The sequence below is a fragment of the Miniopterus natalensis genome, chromosome 3, assembly GCF_054644295.1.
Source record: "Miniopterus natalensis isolate mMinNat1 chromosome 3, mMinNat1.hap1, whole genome shotgun sequence".
Taxonomy (NCBI): Eukaryota; Metazoa; Chordata; class Mammalia; order Chiroptera; family Miniopteridae; genus Miniopterus; species Miniopterus natalensis.
This window is the reverse complement of record NC_142083.1, coordinates 5,688,951-5,709,735: the sequence shown is the minus strand read 5'-3', so window position 1 is coordinate 5,709,735 and position 20,785 is coordinate 5,688,951. Positions and strand designations below refer to the sequence as shown.

Below are 20,785 nucleotides of genomic sequence, written 5' to 3'. Positions count from 1 at the left end.
CCACTGATGTGTCCCAGGTGGCGTCTGCTCCGTGATCATCAGTGTTTCCCCATCACAGCAAACCGGGTTGAGTTCGTCGCCCTGTCCTGACTGTGCTGTGACACCTTCCTCTGTCCCTCCACCCTCAGCTTAGTAGCCCACGTCTGATTTCCTAAAGCAGTTCTCTTTATGTGAACTTACTGTTAGCTCTTCTCACAGGCACAGGCGTCATCTCTGTGCCGGGTTAGAGCTCTTCAAAGGCAGGATCCCCACGTCCCGTTATTTTTGTAATTCCCACCACACCCAGAAGAGTGTCTTACACATAATAGGTGCTGCATAAATGGCTCTTGATTAATTGAAACCTGAAATGTCAGATGTGAACCCCCCTCAAAAATCCAAAGGACTAAAAAACAGAAGGTGTGTTGTTGTTGTTGTCGTTGTTGAGCAGAGAAAAAGCTTAGACAGGCAAGGAGGAGAGGAGGTTGGGGATTTAAATTATTATGTTTGCTTTTTTTCACTCTGGGTGGGACAGTTGGATGGACTATTAGTGAGAGAATTGGAACGCTGACTCCAATTCAGCATCTTCCCAGTCAGAGGGCTTCCTCTGAAAAGGTCATGGCCAAGAGGCCTCCACAGCTCCTGCTGCGGCTCCAGAGAGCCCAGGTCACCAGGGAGAGCAGCGAACAGCATTCTGACTGTCCCCGAGAACCTCATGGGGCTGAGTCGCTGCTCTGTCTCCTCCCTGCCCGTGAGCTTCCCCTAGACTTGCAGCATTCCTTCTAATTGTTTCTCGGGAACCACAGGGAAGGCCTTTGCTTGGGATTCTTTACATTTTATGCCAGTGTGTGATGATCCAGCGACATCCTCCAGTGACCTAGAACTGGGACTTTGATAGCGATGACCACGTAGAGCACAGCCCTAGAGAATCCCCTCTGAACAGTGAGGGGCCTGCTGTCACAGGGCCGCCTCACCCGCTCGATGCTCCAGCCAGCACCCCTGGCCTCGCCCCGTAACCTGGGAAATGAGGGTGGGTCTCGGGTTTGACAGTGTCCATCATCGCGCTTCCTAGGTAGCAGCAGTTAACACACAGTTGTTGACAGTCACAGCTGACTGCGAGGAGGAAATAGCGGCGAACACTTATATAACGAGTGCCCGGTACTAGGCACTGTCCTGAGAGCTTTACGTCTGTGTGTAGCTCATTTAATCCTCACAATCCTGTGAGGCACTGTCATTGGTCCCGGGTTCACAAATAAGGACACTGAAGAGGTCAAGTACGTGGCCCAAGATGACACAGGTTGTAAGTGATGGCGGTGGGGCTGGAACCCAGGAGTCTGGCCCCAGAATCTGAGCTCCCAGTCGTTACCATCAAGTTATTTCCCGGCAACTTTAATCAGTTATCAAGGCAACTCCCAAGATGGAGAATTGTTATTATTTTTAATAAATTGTCTCATTCCCAGGAAGAAACTGCTTGTGGAGTAAATAAAGCTGAAGTGAAGCATGAATATCACCAGCCAAACAGTGTAGCTTCTTAACGTGGGGACAAGAGGAGGCCTCCCCTGGCAGCCCCACGCACAGCGATGTCACAGTTCAATATAATAACCCCTGGTCCCCTGGCGGAGCCATTAAAAAGGCCTATGACATTTGACTGACTTTTTTAATGATTAAAAAACCATTTCGTATATATTGGGGGAAAAAGGCTTTCAAGTTAAGTTTCTGTTACCTGGAAAATGCAGTTGATTCTGTTGATCATCTCATGATCTGCTAGGTAAAGGAAATGTTCCTGCCTTGCTTTGAGGGTGTTGCATGTTAATTTTCAACTTCCAGAGGCAGGATAACTCTGTGTACAGTGTTTCTCACACTGAAAGTGGTGACCCACTAGTAAATCGATTCTCCAGGTCGTGAGCAGCATCCTTGATAAGCTGAAATAGAGTAGATCAGGGCTCGCTGCAGGCATGAAGGGTTAGTATGTTTTGAGATAGTTTATTTTTAGATCTATTACATCAGTAACTCTGTGCACACTGGGCTGCAATTTCTTCCCGAGGGTCACCTTCAGGCTCTGGAAGCCACGAGTGCCCTGGCTTAGCTGAGATGCTGAAGCAAGGCTGCCTGGTTGGGGTGAGCACTCCCCCTCTTAGCAGCCCAGCTACTTTAGCTCCGTTCCTCAGTGTTCTCATCTCTGAAATGGCGAGAAGAGTGGCGCCCGCCTCGCTCTGTAGCTGTGAGAATTAAAGGAGCTGATACATACGATGTGCAGGGCGGTGCCTGGCACCTGGTCACCCCCGAGAAGTCTTAGCTGCTGTTACTACATTGCTAGTCCCTTTGCATCTTGTCCTTGCCTGAGAAGGGGACTTGGAAACTCCTCGGTGTTGAATGCAGTGGCTTCTGCCCACCGTGGCAGAACCGCGTGTTCCCATCCTCTCGTCAAACCTTCCAGGATCATGAATATTCTGCTTTATACTATTGCTTTACCCAAATGTAGAGGCTGTATCCACAGGCGCTTGTCGGTCCCTGACACCTCGGGCTGCTCAGCCCCCAGAGCTCCCCTAGAGCCTGGGCGGGCGAGGCCTGGAGTGGAGGAAGGACCGTCTCTGAGTCACGCCTCTTGTTTATCATTTGTGGAAGGAACGCTGCAGTTTCTCACTTGGCCGGACCCGGGTGCTTGTGCAATCCTCAGAGCATATGAGAGCAATTCAGCCGACAGCCACTATTTTCTCACTCTGGCTTGTGTTCAGCGGTAACCACTTTACCCACATGGGGGGGGGGGGTGAGCCTGCTGGGGCAACTCCTCCAAAACTGACCCTAGATTGGCTGCATATGCAGATTTCTGTGCAGAACCCAGATCCCCCCCAAAATGAGCCTCCTGCTTTTCTCTCATTACAATATTTCCTCTTTCGTTTTTCAAGCACCTAGAACCCCCATACTCTGGTCTGGTCTTATCATTGTCTTTCCTTTTTTAGAATTAAAACCATGTTTCAAGTTCATTTATCTATTTTATAACGTTTTTTCTCAGGCTGTCTTTACAAGTTGTGATTCTTAACCATATTAAGAACGATGGCTTTGCTTTCTTTCTCCCCAAATAGTGCACCCTCTGCTGCCCAGCTCGGAGGAAATGCCCAGGTGCTCTGTCAAGTCACGCTTGGGTCAGAGGGTGTGGTTGTCCCTTCACGCCCCTCTCCCCGCCAGGAGCCCATGTTCAGGCGTGATCACATGTGTGCGGGGCTGTTGACAGCAGGTGGTCCACGGGCAGGGAGAGATGGAGGTCCTCCCCGCGAGGGCAGGTAGCCGCTGAGGGCACCCGGAGCCTGGAGAAGCCGGCCTCTCCCTCCAGCCTCCCCCCCTTCCACCCCCCTTCTCCTTCCTTCTGCCCCAGCCAGCGGCTTTGGGAAGTTCAAAGCCAAAGAGCATCAGAGGCAGGAGCAGGACACAGGTCTCTCCCTCTGTAATGCAGTGGAGCTCCTCTCCTCTTTTTAAAAATTTTATTTTTCAGTTACAGTTGATATTCAGTATTATTTTGTATTAGTTTCAGGTGTACAGCATAGTGGTTAGACTATCTTAGACAATCATATACTTTACAAAATGTTCCCCCGCTATTTCCAATACCCCCGGCACCACCCATAATTATTACACTATATTGACTGCGTTCCCCGTGCTGGACTTTACACCCCGTGACTCATCCGTAACAACTACTCTGTACTTCTCAATCCCTTCACCTTTCCACCCAGCCCCCCCCCCCTGCATTTTCTCTTCTTACCTTCATGTGAAAGAGCCATCGGGATGTGAAATGCTCTCTCTCCTCAAATCTGCAGGCATTAAAATAGTTGTGGTTTAAGTACGTTTTACTAATCACTGATTTTCTGGAAGGAACAAAAAATATCATTTTCAGTGCGTCAGCTAATAAAAAAGAACCTTCTGCAGGAACTGTCTGTGTAACAGATGCTGTCTAAGGAAACACACAGGTTTCCCACTGAATTCACTTGTAACAGCTCACTCGGGCTGCTACGCTGCAGTGCTCTGCGAGGGTCCTCAGGTGTTGACACCTAGGCAGGCTCCATCCAGGCCCCCAGAACTCGTGCGCCTCTTGGTTCACACAGGAAAAGGGATATTTCTACAATAGCAGGACCATGGAATTTTATTAAGAAAAACACTCTCCCACCCCCAGCACATGCTCCCAGGACAAAGAACCTATCTGCCTGCAACTCAGGGTTTCCTGAGATGTGTTTGCTTGTGGCCAGACTATGGAGGGTAGATGGTTCTCAAACAAGGACATGTTTCCCGGCCTGAGCTTCTCCACTGCAGCAGTCTGGTTTCAGTGGGAGGAAGGTGGGGCCCATCCCCCAGCCTCAGCGTCTCTCTCACCCTGCGTCGTTTTTCATGTCAGATCCCCCCTCCCATGGCCCCCAGTGCAATGGAAACTCCACGAGGACCAGGACGGTATCGGTTTCATCTCCTGCTCTGTTCTTGGAGCTGGGCCTGGCACAAAATAGACGTCTTCCTGAGTATTTGTTGAGTGGATGGCTGGATGATGGATTCTTTCAGATGGCCTGTAACATAACATTCCTTATGAGTGTGTTGACTCATAAGGGGAAAAGAGCCACGTTTTGGTTCAGGACACCAGATATGTACCCAGAACTTGGAATCTAGAATTTGTATGTGTTTCTTTGTGTACTATTTATTTTTAAATTAAGTTTTGAGGTATTTATAAAGGTACTTTAAGATTGAGAGCCCCCCTATTGCTCAAGAATGAGAGTTTTAGGTCAGAGAACAAATGTATTAAGTTTACAGTTGAATTGAAGACTAATCAGGTAACAAGGGGGGAAAAAGGAAAGAAACTTGAGCATCTCCAAAATGGCCACAGAAGTCCGAAGAGCAATGAAAACTCATATACGACATCGGTTTGCCCCAGACTTGTGCCTCACGGGTCCACAGCCGCAGGCTTCTCAGCTGCAGAGAGCTTGGCCCGACACCCTAGCGTACCGGAGGCATTCTCCGCTCCCCAGAATGGAACTGACCCATATGTACGCGTAGGTCCTTTAGAGTCGACCTCCGCTTAATGAGCTTACTGGCTGAGTCTTTTAAAAGAATGTAAACGTAAGTGACTTTTTATTCAAAAATCTATAAAAAGAAAAGGCTCTGTCATGGATGCTGTGGTCCCCACGCCACGTCCCTCGGGCCCACCAATGTCAACTGGTAGACAGTTGCTCCCACTGCACATGGCTGGGCTCACTTCAGGTGCCCGCCTAGGTTTCTGAGAAGTCAGGGGAGGACTCAGACCATGTGCAGGTGCAGCCAAGAAGTTCATGGGCATTGACACCTCCAGGGCATCCTTCAGCCAGTGGGCGATGGGGATTGGCAGGTAAACACAGCCTCTCGTTCCTGTCTAGGACACCCATGGGGCGCAACCTCACCGGGATCTCGGGAGCTTCTTTGGTACCAGCTCAGTAACCCACACTGTATCAGCTGGTCTCCCTCCCCTTCCCCAACCCCGTTCCCTCATTTCTAGTTCCTGGGGTCACCTTCCAATTAAACTGCCTGTTCCCAGGTCCTCCTCTCTAGCTCTGGTTTCTTAAACAGGCCCTAAGAAACAATGTCTGAAGTCAGAGCAAAAAGGTTTGTCCCTGGAATCCAGGGCTGACAGAGAAATGACCGACAAGCACCACGCTCTGAACGTGTGATTTAGGAAACAGCCTTTGTAGAAGTGCTTCTTCTCGGCCACTGTCCGTGAGCTGCCTTGAGACCGTTACCCTCCTGATTTCATGCCCTGCCATTTCCTTCTGTTCCGCAGACTCTTCTGGGACGCCCAGGTTCACCAAGTGCCGTTCGCCTGAACTGGAGACGTTTTCATGCCACTGGACAGACGGGGTTCAACACGGTTTCGGGAGCCCGGGACACGTACAGCTGTTCTACATTAGAAGGTGCCGCCTTTGTGCTTCCTGACGTTATCTCCACACACTTTCTGGTTCAAGTGTACCGAGTCTGTGCGGCGGTGGGAGTCGAAACGGTTTCTTCCGATATCTAAATGTTTTCATTCATTCCTTTAGTCAAAGATTATTAAGGGAGCCCTGACTGTGTGCTGGGTACTGTTTTAGGCACTGGAGGTAGGTACAGCAGTGATTACAGACAGATAAAGTCCCTGGCCTCATGGAGGTTCGCCTCCACTGAGTGAGAATAGACAATAAAACATTGCAAAGTAAAATGTCAGCTGGTAATATGGTTTTTTAAAAAAGGTAAAGCCATGCCCTGGCCAGTGCGGCTCAGCGGTAGAGCATCGCCCCCGCACACCAAAGTGTTGCAGGTTCAAGTCCTGGCCAAGGGCAGGTACCTGGGTTGTAGGTTTGATCCCCAGCCCCGGTTGGGGTGCATGTGGGAGGCAACCAATCAATGTGTCTCTCGCACATCAGTGTTTCTCTCTGTCTCTCTCTCTCTCCCCCTACCCCTCCCTCCCTCCCACTCTGTCTAAAAATCAATGGGGGGAAAATATCCTTGGGTAAGGATTAACCAAAAAAAGAAAAGTAAAGCCAGAAAGAGGAGTGTCGGCACTCTGTGAACACGAGTGTGCATGAGAGTGTCTGAGGGTGAGTGTGAAGGCGTGAGTGCACAGGCGTGTGAGTGCATGAGTGTGCAAGTGGACGTGAAATTATGGGTGAGTGTGCGTGAACATGTGCACACAGAGTTTGGGTGATATTTTAAATGAGGTTATAGGAGGCCTCTCTCTAAGGTGGTGCATCAAAGCTGAGACGTAATAAAGTGCAAGAGGCCTATGAACATCTGGGGAAATTGCAAGTGCAAAGGTCCTGAGGCCAGCTTGGCAGGAGGCCAGCACAGATGGCGCAAGGTAGCAGATGGGGACAGTGGCATGAGAAGGGGTCGGAGAGCGACAAGCCGGACTGTGACGAGCCTGGAGGCCATGGGAGGGCTTTGAATTTTCCTTTGTCTGTGGTAGGATGTCATAGGAGTGTTTTGAAAAGATGTAGGTTTTAAAAGACTGTTTTGTTTCTATGTAGAAAATAGACTATGTTCCTGTTAAATTAATTAATTCAATAAGGGACTGTAGTGCTTTTCTATTTTTGCCAGCAATCCTTTAAAATAACAGTGGACAGTGAAACAAAGGTCCCTCAATAGAATCACCACCCAACTCGTTATTTCCTACCCCTTGGCTGACATTATATCCAATGCTATTTACTCCTACATTATTACCTTCATGCTTTTTTAAAAAATTGTTGGGGCCCAAGCATTCCATCATCCCCTCTCCCACTCAAACCCCAAGGAAGACCTAAGCAAGATGCAAGTTTAGTGGGACCGGACCCGTTCTCCTAGGCCAGCGTTCGTCAGTACGCGGTGATGCTGTCCACCCCACAGCGGAGCAGGAATGAGAACAGTTGCCCTTAAGACATAAATGATGTTTTATTTTTATTTTTTTCCAATTGGTTACCTGTAGGTGGAAAGCATTTCTTCAGCTCTTTCCTCTGATTTTTATTGATCATCTCTAGCTTTCTCTCCTGTCTCAGGAGATGACTGAGAGTAGCCTTGAGCACTTACCTTGGGGAGAGAGTAGCTGTATAGACGCTCGTCCTGGGGAAGGCAGGCATAGAGTATTTTGTGAGTCCATTTGGATTTTTGTCTAAATGTAGTAGTTTAAAAGTAAATGCTAAATATTTACTTAAAGAAAAATTCAACTTGGGTTAATGAGGGTGGGGGTGGGAGTTGTGTTTGGAAGAAACTCTTCCTGACCCATCGGGGATCAGATGAGCACTTTCAGTTGTTTGCTCTTTGGAGCTAATGGATTGGAGATCATGTAAACAGGGGTTTTGGGACAGTCTCTATGGGGGACAGGGAGCTGACATACCAAAGCTGAGAAACGGGAAACACACAGAGCTAACCCTCTAGACCAAACCCAGACCTGGTAAGCACTGGCCTACATCCTTAGGACATTTCAGCATTAACTTGAATACCATCAGGTATGCTAAGTACATTTGCTGTCCCCCTACTATTATATGAAAGCCTCATTCCCTCGGCTATCTTGTTAAATCATTCTCTTTAACGTACTCTTACTTAGTTTGAAACTCAAGATAAAATAAACCGTACTATAGTTCAATGACCCACCTATTCCTAATGCTTTAAAATCTTTTTCCTACTGTAAATGCACACACACACACACACACACACGCAGTTCACCTTGCGTCTCCCCTCTGCCCACTTTTTTCCCATCGGGATGAACCTTCCTCTCATCCAAGGGTATGCAACCTTTAAGAATCTCAACCAGAACTTAAGCAACGATTCCGTCTCGGATCCTGGTGTTTCTGCCATTTGAATTCCAAGCTCTCCCAACAGCTGACGAGCAGCTGTCCCAAGGACCCGCTGATATTGCACAAGTTTCCTCCTGGTGCCAACAGACCAGCCTGAGAAGCAGCTGGGAAGAAGGAAGCATGTGTCTTCCCCAGCTCCTCCTTCCTTCCTCCCGAGCCCTGCTTTCCCCGTAGCCCCCGGGGGGGGCTCACAGACCTGGGACCCGGCCTGCCAGCCCCAGCACCTGGGCCTGCACGGGCTCACTCCTGCTGCCCACTTTCTCTGCCACAGATTCCCTGGCTCTGTCTCTCTGACTCGTCAGCCCTCTTCTCAAGCCGATAGCCTAGTGAGTGTAAGCGAGTAAGGAACCATTCCACCTCAGCAGCAATTCTAATTTAAGAAAGGTTTTCCCAATTATTTCATTGCCTCCTGCTCCCCTCACCGCATTCAGACCCATACTTCTTTACCTAAATGCCTCTCACTCTGTTCCCTCCTTTCCTTTCCCTACTGCCATCTATTAAACTTGACCCATCCTTCAAGATTGCTAGAAACATCACCTCTACCTTGAAGCCTTCCATGAACACCCAGAGCGCTCATTGCCTCTTATGAACTCTTAGGGAACCTAATGAGCACTGCCTGTGAGCACTTGCCCACCCTCCTTTATAATACAGTTTTTTAATCATGCCCCTGAGGCAAGAGTAATTCTTAGACACACGTGAATCCCTCATCATGCCCGGCACAGGGTGTTACATATAATCAATGCTTATTAAATATCAATGGAATGAGTGCAGGAGACCAAAAGAGCACTGAGATAGTAATTTCTGATTCTTGCTCTAGCCTGAAGGTAAGGACCAAGGCTTATTAATCACCATGTCTGCACAGTGCTAACGCTGGGTGCAGTGCTTATACAGAGCTTGCATAGTGGGACCTCAAGGGTGGCCTGCTGGATTCAGTCAGCCAGCCAGTCAGCCAGTGGGCAAGTCAGCCAAACGGGACTTGGAGGAGCTGGGTCACATTCTACCATGAGTTTGCTCTGTTCCTGCAGGGGGCAGAGAGGGGGGGCTTGAGTCTGGGAGATCGTTTGATTGCTCTGCATTTTTGTTCAGTTCCCCATGGCAGCAGACCAGGGAATTTCCTTTCCCCAAACTCTGACTTCCGTCCACAGTAAGCTCCCTGGCCTCCCGTTTCCATTCAGCACATACCCTGCTGTGGTTTGAAGTCATCTGGGTAAACGGTGCTTTCTGTAGAGCAGGGTAGAGGGGAATATCTCCGTGGTGGGATTTACATGTGAAGACACAGCTCTGGTTCACTCGGTGGTCTCCGTGTGTCCGTCTCTCCTCCGTGGTTTGTTCTGTTGTTTGTTTGTTTTTATCTGATCCAAGATCTAGGAAAGGGGAACTTGTTCTTTGTAGAGGAACCCAAAAAAAAAAACTCATAAGCAAACATGTTGATTCAATTCAGCCGGTTTGTTTCCCCTTTTTTTCTGTATACTATAATTAAACGTCCATTTCTAGCTACAAAAATGGAAAAGAAAACTGCTTTCTGGGTTTGGAGAGATTTCTAAATTTCTGGGTTCATGCCTTTTGTCTCTTTCAGGGGTAGGGGAGAAGAAGCTAGGGTTTCATGTTTGATGCATAGCACTGGGATGTCCAGCATGTTTGAGATGCTCTCATGGCTCTTCCTATAATTAAAGAAAAAATTGGAAGTACAGGAAGGAGTTCAAGGCATCAGGAAAGCTCTACCAAGCATAGGACATCGTGGGGAGGTAGACGCGGGACACAGTAGTTCAGAGAAGGGTGATCGCCGATTTTCCACCACAAGGCCACCTCACCTTAGTGTTAGCCTGGAGAACACCATCAGCATGCCCTGGTTCCTTCCTCCACGGGTTGGAGAAACACCCAGGCCTAAAGACTCACAGTTCTCTGGGAATCTCCATAGTTTGGGAGTTGAACGTCTGTTGTCTTTTAACAAAGGACATTTTTCGGCCTCTGGAAGAGTCAGAACCCTCATTTGTAGAATGAAGGTAATAAGCTCCCTACCAGTGAAGCACCTGGTTTAGGAGCCGGCCCGCCGCGTGTGGTCGATGGACAGGTGGTCTTACTGTAGGCTTAGGCCAAAGGACCGGACGCCCCCGATCGGCCTGCAGACGCCGACGATGCCTGCAGATGTGCTACTTGGAAGTGGCATCACTAATGTATTTGCTCGTAAATATTTGTGTTCAAGTTCATTGAATCCGCCTGCCAGGCACCTCGCTTTGACTTGCGCTATGGCGTGATTTTGGAGCAATTCACCCCTTTTTGCCCTCCGTTGCAGGAACACTCAAGAATGGACTCAGGAATGGAAAGAATGCCCTGACTATGTCTCTGCGGGAGAAAACAGCTGTTACTTCAATGCGTCGTATACCTCCATCTGGATACCCTACTGTATCAAACTCACTAGCAACGGCGGTACCGTGGATCAAAAGTGCTTCTCTGTCGAGGAAATAGGTAAATCACAGGTTTGTGTTTCACTTGACATGGCTTTAGATTAAGTAAGCGGGAAGGCTGCAGTGTTCAGTGTATTTGTGTGGGAAGACCGTGTCCTTGTGCTCGAGGGGTGGGCAGAAGTCTACTTGGCTGGGTGTGAGATCAGCTGCTGAACGAGAGGGAAAGGGCAGGAGGGACTTAAGTTGGCTCTCACATAAGAGAATCCGGCAGCACGGGCTGTAAAGGGAAGAGTGGGAGCCTGTGGAGTCTTCCTCGAGGTCTTTAAGCTGAACCCCCAAATCGTGCTCTGTGTGCCGCTGCAGGGGCAATCTCACTATAGTCTTAAGACTCTTTCTCTCCTAATCACTCAATATGATTAGTAGAGTCATAGCTACTGAAATATGTTGGCCTTGATCTCTGCAATTGCTCAAATAAAAGCCTAGAATTCCTTCATCACAAAGCACAGTAACGCTGGGGTTTTACATTTACAAAACAGCCCAAATCAGTTTAAAGACATGTTTATAAGATCTCAAGACAAACATTGGAGATGATCATCAGCTCAGTGAGCTAAGTGAAAGATCCAAGCAGATTACCCCTCGCCCGTCATGTGGACACCGGGGAAACAAAACAAAAGAAAACAAACAGCCGTAGTTGGAATGTTCATGTTTAAACTATAATAGTATAAACAGCTGCATAGAAAAAAATCAAAGAAGGACTTTGAGTAGCACGTCGGTGCCTCACATCTCTCCGTGAAAGCCCACTAGTTGCATATTCCCGGAGTGTCCCTCGGATGGGCTGTCCTGCGTGTGGCTTCCTGGGCATCAGCAGGCTGGAGGAGACAGGGAAAGTGGCTAGAAGCTGCAGGCAGGAACAGCTAGGTCCAGGAGGACCTGAGGGAGCAGAGGGAGAGCACTTAACAAGCGGAAAAGAGAACCCAGCCGCACAGCGTAGAGGGGCTGCTGCGTCCACGTCCCGACACCCACAGGGGTAGCTGTTGAGTGGCTAAATGGGTAGTAGTAAGAACACAGGGCCAAGACCCGTATTCTGACCCTGTCTCTGCCAGTCGCCAGCCCTGCCCCTTTCCTGGCTGTCACGATTCGGGCACTGTGCCTGGGTGTGGTGGCTCCAGAATGAGTGAGATACAGTCAAGTCGGGGAGTCAGGCTTGTTGACGAATAACTGAATAAATAATAACTGCAACACAGTGGGTGCTGGACTCCAGGCGTGTGGGAGCATAGCAAGCCAAGGTGGGAGCCAAAGGTGTGAACGATTGGCTGAGGAAGGACTGCACAGAGGTGGCGACCGTCCAGTGACTTCTTCAAGCACCAGGGGGGTTGCCAGGTGTACAAGATGGACTGTGCCTTCCAACAACTGCTGCGTTCCAAAAGTGACAGCACAGGAAGTTCAGACTCAGGAGCAGTCAGGCAGCCTTGGCTGGTCGGCCACAGAAATCAGTAGTGGTCCTGTGTACCCCACAAAGGAGTCTGATTTCATCTTACTGCCCAGGGGTACATTTGAGGATGTTTAAGCAGGGACATGATGTGGGGACAGTAATTGCTAACATTTCCAAAGCATGTTTCATGGATCAGGTCTAATAATCACGTGAGATAGGGTCTTATCACCCCCATTTTACAGGTGATGAAACTGAGGCTCAAACCAGATAAATGACCAGCCCAGGTCAGACATCTAGAAGGTAGAGCTGAGGTTTGAATGTAGCTGATAGTTCCAAGTCCATGCTCTTAACCTCAGGTTACACCATCCCCCTGGCATGCTCCTGATGTCTCGGGGAAATTCACCTGCTGCAGCGTGGAGGGGAGATCGAGGTAGCACAGACGAGACATTCAGAGGGAGGAGACTTTGTGACAGTCGAGGCAAGATGGTGATAGCACAGTGACATCAGTAGCAGGGAAGGAGGGAGCCGAGTGAGAGAGACAAGGAACTGAGGTGACCCAATGGACGTCTGTGGTCCTAATAGGCAAAACGCAATGGATCTACCCAAGATTGTGCAGTAGATCAGTGGAAACCAAGCAAAACACCGTTGCAGGTTCACGTCCAGTTACATGAAAGAAAACACTGACTTGTTGCCACCTGAGAGAGCAGTACAATGCCTTCCTCCGTGGGTCTGAAGAAATGATCACATGTTGCTGGGAAGACAAGAAGTCGGGAGCATCTGCTGAGTGTCAGGAAAGACTGTGCTGGTAGCAACACAGCGATGAGTGAGACGAGGCCCTTGCCCCAGGCCCCAAACAGTTCGGAAGAAAAAAGATTCCTCTGCCCCTAGTTACAAAACAGCCACATGTTTGAATCCCGTGGGTCTTTCTCTCTGTTCCTTAGTTAAAATGAATTCCTTTGCCAAACCCCAGAGCATTAATTCTATCAGAGCTCAAAGAAATGCAAAATGTGGCAGATCTTTAAGAAATGTTACAGATCAGATTTTAGACTCGAAAAGGAATTTTTTTAGTGTCTTTTAAAAACACAGATCATCCTTAAATAAAACGTGGTACTCTCTTATAAAGTGAGAATGTACTGATAGGGATATTGGAAGAATTAAGAGTACAAATAATAAAAGTGTATAAAGTGAAATGGTCTCTTCAGGAAAAGCATTCCGTTAGTATCGGCCGTGTACTCACTCTCCACTGAAACTCCCAGTACAACCAGATCCACCCACGGGCCTCAACTGGACCTTACTAAACATCAGCCTGACCGGGATCCACGCGGATATCCAAGTGCGATGGGAGCCGCCATCCAATGCAGATGTTCAGAAAGGGTGGATCGTCCTGGAGTACGAGCTGCAATACAGAGAGACCAACGAGACCCAGTGGAAAATGGTAAGATGTCATTACAAAGCCCACTGGAAACCTCTTGAATTTTCTTCTTTTAATTTCCACGCCCCCTCTCACGCATAGACTTCCTTTTGACCTAATACCAAATGCCCATGCTATGTGCTCCATCATTTCTTATTTGAGGAAAACCAATATAATCAGAAAAATACCATCTTGGAGTTCTGTCCAACAGCAGATGCTTACATGGAGCTTAAATGGAAGCCTCTGGAAGGAAAGGGAAACTATGTCCCCAGTCATCCTTGCTGTGCAGTTTAACTTTAGAACAAAACTGTATACTTTAGCCACTTAGCCGCCTTTGGGGTTGTGGCTAAACATGGGAAGGGTCATGATCAAGGTCAACAGTGAGCTATGGCTAAATATTCTCCCATGATTTTAGCTGCTACTACTCACAAGAGCTTCATTAAAATAAGTTCTTAAGTGACTCCGGGAGGGGAACAGAGGGAGGGAATTTGCCCTTTAGAGGTTTCAGAAGGATATTTTGTTAAGTACCTTAGGGGACAATCACGCTAAGAGGTTTGTAAGTCTGCAAGGAGCATGGTACAGGTTGACCTCTGAACTCCTCACTTCCTCGCCAAGTGTGTGGGAACTGGGCACTTAGATAAATTCCACATGGCACACAACAAGAAGAAAAACAGGATTATCATGCTGCTCCCAATATAACTAATTCTAAATCAGTCTAACCACAGCCGTGGCCCCGGCCAAGGCCAGTGGTTTCTGGCCTCGCATCAGTCATGCCCAGCGGCTGGCACAGCCTCACTCCAGACTCCTCTGACACCAGACTCTGTCCATTCAGTGCACTGCTGAAGAAGCGGCTGATTCTGTCACTTGAGGAAAGCTAAATTTGAAGCAGCTTGAACAGTTAAATATTGGGCTTTGAGAGTCTGTTTTCAGCATCATTTTAATTTAGATATCTATTCTGTGGCTTGGTGTAAAAAAAGCCTGTTTGGATGCTGAGTCAGACGAGACTTTCTAAATTCAAGCTGGTCAAACATGTATTCAGCCTCCAGGGGTTGAAATAACCACTGTGCACCAGGCAGCGTGCTGGGCACCCCAGGGCAGCCGTTCTCAAAGTGTGAGCCATGAGCCCTGGAGGGCCAAGACTGTTTTCATAATAATACTAAAATGTCATTTCCTTTTTTCAGTGTTTAGAGTTGCCCTGATGGTACAAAGAGAATGGTCTGGGAAACAGGCCACCTCAGCACAAACCGAGGCAGTAAATACCTACCGGTACTGCTGGTCACTGAATTCCTCACCACCGAGCGCTCGCGGGGGGAAGGAGGGAGCCGGTTTCACATAAGAGCGCCCTTGATGAAGCTGTGAAAATTATTAATTTTGTTACAGCTCGACCTTTGAGTGCATAGCTTTTTAATATTATGTGTGCCACGTGGAAAGTCCACATAAAGCAATTTTGTTGCCTTCATGGTCCTGATGGTCTTGAAAAGGAGCATTTACCCAGCTGGGTTGCCAGCCGAACTCGCTGCTTCCTGCAGGGAACAGCCTCTGGAGCTCCAGTTTTACTTGAAAGAAAGACCCATAACCTCATAAATAGTTACTTATATTTGAGTTGGCAAATATTTGGCAAACATTTTTTGAAAAAAAATGAAGTAAGCTCATCATTTTTTTAGAAAACCAATTGGCGGTATTTATTGCCAATGGAAAAATTTGAGCTTTCAAAGGAAAATTAGAATTTTGGAAACTTTCTCATGTAACCATGAACTTGATAGCTTCCCTGTCTATGAAGACACTCCTGATGAGATCAATGGCGATACTATCAGCAAAAGTTGGTTTTTTTATGTTGCATAATAAAATATGTATACATTTATAAAGTCTGCATACCCAGTGAGCTAATATTTTCCATATGATCAATGCACAATGTAACCCAAATCTGGCTGGGGAAATGATCCAGTCAGAGTTCTTGAGGGAATGGTGGGTTTTAATGTAACAGTGTGCAAAAGATTCATCGATGCGGTTTCAGATTCTACATTACAACTAACCTTTCAGAAAATGCCACTTGTTGAGTTTGGGTATTGGTGTGAAAGAGTAGCCACAATTTGAAAAAGTTGTTAAAACATCTGTCCTGTTCCTCACTGTATATGCGAGACCAGATTTTGTCCATACGCTTCAACCAAAGCAGCACATTCTACCAGGTTTAGTTCAGAAGCATGTGTAAAAATACAGGCACCTCCTACTAAGCCAGATCTTAAAGAGATTTGCAAAAATGTAAAACAAAGCCACTCCCTTCACTATAATTGTATTGTTTTGGAAAGTACAATAATTTTTATAAAAATACATTATGTTACCGTAAAATCAATTTATTATTTTAATTTTGAAATTAGCATTATTAAATTTCTCAGTTTCCATTTCTAATGTGATAAATAGTGATAGATATAACCCAAATCAACCCAATCTTTACAATTCACAATCATTTTTAAGGGTGTCAAAGAATCCAGAGACTAAAACGTTTGGTGAACTAGTAAAAGCCAAGAAGTAAATCAGAGCTTTAGAATTCATTCATTTTCTGATCATAGTTTCAAGCCTGAAAGACCCTGGCACCTGGTTGTGTCTCAGCCGTGCACAGTCAGGTAACTCACACCCTGAGCTTCTGAGCAAGGTGCCTGGAGCATGGGACTCAGTCACTGACCGTTCAGAGCTGCCTCCCAACTTGGCCTTGTCGCATTCATTGTACCTGCTAAAAACTCACATTAGATAGTTCGAAGGGCTTAGTTCAAGTTTCCTTACCTCTTCTGAGCGAAGTTATATATTCATAGTAACTTTGGTCATTTGCAAGAGTCTTGGAGAGACAAGTCGTGAATGTCAAAGGGCCTATCATAAGAATTGGCCTCTCTCTGGAAGAAACTCACAGTCTAATTGTTATGAGCATGAATGTCATTAGCATAAAAAGAAGAGAGGTTTGTCAGTAGAAGGAGGGAAAGCTAGTGTCTGTTGCCTCAGTGTTACCACTTGACAATATTGAATTTGGTGGTGGTGTGTCTGTTTTAAAATTAAATACATTTTTAATATAAAAGTAATACTGATGATCACGTAGTTGCTTACACTATTTACCCGCTAAACCAAGTTAAGAATTTATGGTTTTTTTCAGGACTTAATGGGTGGCATAGAATTATCTACAGCGTATGGACCACCCACTGTATACCTGAAGATAATAAATGCATTGTTTGCCCCCAGGGGATCTGCAGTCTAATACAGAAACCTGAGCAGGGAAACATGGGAAGTAATATATGATGTGTATTATCTGGCAGGATGGAGTAGGGGGAAGTGCCAGGAAAGACTTCTTAGAATTTCAGCAATACGCACACTAAGGGTTGGCCGAGAACAGGCATTCCCTCTCAGGCAGGTGGCGGTAGGAGGTGTGTGAGCAAATGTGAGTGTGGTGTGGAGGGTGGAGGGAAGACGGGGTCATGGGTCGAACCACTGAGAGCCCCTTTCTGGTTTTGTTATTAGTAAAACCTGTAAAGAAATAACATCGATGACAATAACAGAGAAATTAGGGCTTTTGGAATTAAAACATTGGCTTTTAAAATATTTCAAGAAAAATAATTAGTTTAATAATTATTTAATAATAAGCAGAATTCTACCTTTAAAAACCACTCTAGGCATGCAGATCTCCCATAGATTAAGAAGTGTCTTTAAACGATGCAAAATTACCATCCCATGCACACAGGGGGCAGAATAAGAGATACTTTGTGAGGAGAAACCAACTGAGGTGAAAGGGGACTTTGTTTTAGAAACGGAAGGCCCAGCTTCTGACTTAGCAAAACAAATTAGGAGAAGATTTATGTGAAAGATCTATGCTCCTGAAAAAGTGAGTGTTCCCGGTTTTCATGAACAGGAACAACGTGTTCTACCAGAAAACATACGAAAAGCACATAGTGAGCACTTAGTTTGAATATTTGACTTAGAGGAAAACATGCTCATTAGCTGGGTCTACTTATTTGATAGGGACATGTTCTCTGGAAGGTAAAAGAATATGCTGGCCTTAAGGGTTGTGGGACCATTAATTACCAAGCACTCCTGTGACTCTTCTCTGCAGATTTTGAATAACAGACTATTTTGAGGTGGCTTGGAGCCTTCTAGAACAAGCAGATTATGCGGGTAGTTGCTTCCAATAGAATTACCTGGAAGTTCAATTAAGACAAATATGATTTTCCTAGGACCCTTTTAAATTCTCTGATTATATGGATAATTACCCCGAATTTCCCAAGGATGACTATAATTTGTTTTGGGGTGAAAATCCATTATTGTGTGTTTCTCTGTTCTTATGTCTTCATACAAAATTGTGGTACGCCAAAGGGTAGGCAACAGATCTGTAGACTTCATAGCTCTGTCATTTTCCATAATAACTTTATTATGCTTTGATCTTAGAATACTTGACTGCCCAATTCAAACCTATAGCTGCGTTTCTGTACACATCTGTCAGATATCCGGGTTTACACCAAAATAGGTTTGAGGCCTGCTGTCCATTTAACAGATGATTCTTTGTAAAGTTATTTGCCTGACCTTTCTTTAAGTAGCAAGCCCCCCAGTGCATTCTCAAGTTTTGCCTGCCTCACAGAGCTCGTTTTGAACACAGATGCAGGAGCCCCTGCAGAGCTCATCGTGGGGGGCTGACTCTGACCCCCACGTGCTGTGTTTTGTCTTGAAAGATGGACCCTGTGCTGTCAACATCCGTCCCAGTGTACTCGCTGAGGCTCGACAAACAGTACGAGGTTCGCGTGCGCTCCAGGCAGCGGAACTCGGACAAATACGGCGAGTTCAGCGAGGTCCTCGTCGTCTCGCTCCCCCAGATGAGCCCGCTGGCGTGTGACGAAGGTAAAGGTGGAATATGGGCTCTCGAGCACACTCTCGGCGGGTGTTATCCACTGAGAAGCGGGGCGGCTTAGCACTCGAATTATTTCACTCAGGGAAAGCCCTGGGTAGGTGCAAGCCATCGAGGGGAAGCTCAACAATGGGGGTCATTTCTAGGTATCAGCATTCCAGGTGACTCTTCATATGTTCTTTAATTCTAAAATATGCAACAGTGGGTTGTTTGCATTTATAATCAGGAAAAAAATTTTTTTAATGCATAATGAAGAAATTCTGCATCTGTAAGGATGGGTGTGGCATCTAAGAGGAAGGCGAATACTGAGCCAGCGTAGGCAGTCGGACGCAGGTGCTGATTGGCTTTAGAAAGTTCGGGCCTGGCTTTTACCTGGCGGAGGCTCAGTAAGGAGTGTGCCAGCTGTGCCCAAGACTGACATGGGCCATTTGAAGGTCCTGTATAAGAGAGAGACAGAGATAATGCAAGTTTAAAGACATGAAACCTGAGAATTCATGTTAAAGGATTAAAGTGTTTGAATGCAGAAATTAGGAAGGCTGCTTAACAATGCATATTAAGTGTATAAAATATTATCACTGGCAAATGAGAACTGGCTACAGCTCATCTCCTTTAAGGACACGGTTTACGGGGCTGTGTGAGGAGCTGAGGTTTGTTATGAAACCATCGCAGGCCACAGAGAAGTGAAATTTATATTCCTGCACTTACAGTACAGACAGAATTCATGATGATACTAAATAACACTTGAGTCGAAAATGTCTATTAACTCTACTTTTTTTCTAAGCTCTACTTAACAGGCTTGTTGTTTCAGACAATTTGATATAATGAAATTCTGGTTTCAAGAGTACACTTGTCACACTCCCTTTAAGCTTATTGTGATGGCATTTAATTCACTTAACATAGGCTTTTTTTAACTGATTTTTTTCTTCCATGTTAAAAAAAAAACAAAAAAACAAGTACCAGCTTTATGTTATGTTTCTGAACATGTCATTGATATAAAACAATAAATGCCACCAGATGCAAATGGCATTCTCTCCCCCAGTGGTTCTTTGTATTGCCCGTAACATCTCCCTTGGGGATTTTAATAACTGAACAAGGAAATTAAAATGAGGAAAGAATACTGCAGTATAAAGGCCTAATTTTAATGAAGCAGCGTTAGGTAAACTCCACCTGTCCTTTCTAATTAAAACGCTGTGACCCTCTGCCAGTGTGGGGGGGGGGGGGTGGCACTGGGAACCAGCTGCAAGGCCCTGGTTTTCAGGAATAACAGAGAAGTTGTACAGACTGATTCCCCCAAGTCTGCCTCGGACAGAGGTCACCAAGCTGAGGGAGGGAGCTGGGCCACTGATCATCTCTGTCCCAGGAGTTTTCCAAAGCTATAAAGTAGTAGGCCCTGCACGTCTAAAACGTCTTCGCCATGATTCAAAAATAAAAACCCTGCCTCGTCCTCCTGCTGATGCTCGGCCTGGAGAATAAAAGCTCTAGGCCCAGCTTTTAAAAAGAAACCCGTGACATTATTTCCGTGTCAGCCAGCAGCGCTGCCGTCTGGAGCTCTTTCTGCATGAGATGTGCACAGCAGGTTTCTTCACGTAGACGTGGACTGTGCTTAAGCTGTGCGCTGTTCGTTTATTTTGATTTTTTTAATGTGGAAGGATTTGAAGAAGTGTGCTTGGCGCAGAAAGTGCTTCTAAGCTGTTGCATTCTATGTCAGTGGTTATCAGTGAAATCGCAGATTTTACTAGATGCATACAAATTAGGGGATATTTTTATGTGGGGGAAAAAAGAGTGAAATGTCAACTTCAACTCTGCACAGTCCTGTGAGTGAGACATTGTCCTCCTGTATTTCAGATTTCCGGTTTCCGTGGTTCTTAATTATTATCTTTGGAATGTTTGGGCTGATCGTGATATTTTTACTCATGTTTTCTAAACAGGAAAGGTAGGTGTGAAGTAGTCTACCTTCATGTTTTTGCCAGTTGTTTGGATTTCCCTGTGTGTTTCCGTTTGTTATTTGGTGTTTTCTTTTGCAAACCATGAGTGAAGCCTGTAACTAACCCAGGAAAACGTCATGTCCAGTTGTGCCCTTACCACCCTGATGTGTGCGTCAGTGAGAGCTCCACGCCTGGGTCCTCCCTGGGGCCTTGCATGGGACACTGAGAGGCTACGGACTGTTCAGCTCGGCCTGTGCGCCTCCTTAACACGGCTGTTTCCGCAGAGCTGCCTCCTCACCTCAGAGTCCTGAGCACGTTGACACATTCATTCGGGGACCATAGGTAGCTCTGTGCCTTTGGCTGAGCTTGACTCTGTCCTAACACGCAAGCAAACTAGGCACCTGGGCGAATCAATCTACTGCACCCTTTAGACTTCCTAGCGTGGCAGTTTCAA

General features: G+C 46.5%; 1 protein-coding gene across 1 annotated transcript in view; it reads left to right on the top strand.

Annotated features, from left to right (window-relative positions):
- The window catches only part of GHR (growth hormone receptor), a 186,232-nt gene that overhangs the window by 158,540 nt on the left and 6,907 nt on the right, over positions 1–20,785 (top strand). Inside the window, exons 4-8 of the mRNA XM_087815278.1 lie at positions 5,762–5,891; positions 10,576–10,748; positions 13,376–13,554; positions 18,234–18,399; positions 20,252–20,339. Of these exons, the coding sequence (XP_087671404.1) occupies positions 5,762–5,891; positions 10,576–10,748; positions 13,376–13,554; positions 18,234–18,399; positions 20,252–20,339 (736 nt within the window). The remainder of the gene's footprint in view (positions 1–5,761; positions 5,892–10,575; positions 10,749–13,375; positions 13,555–18,233; positions 18,400–20,251; positions 20,340–20,785) is intronic.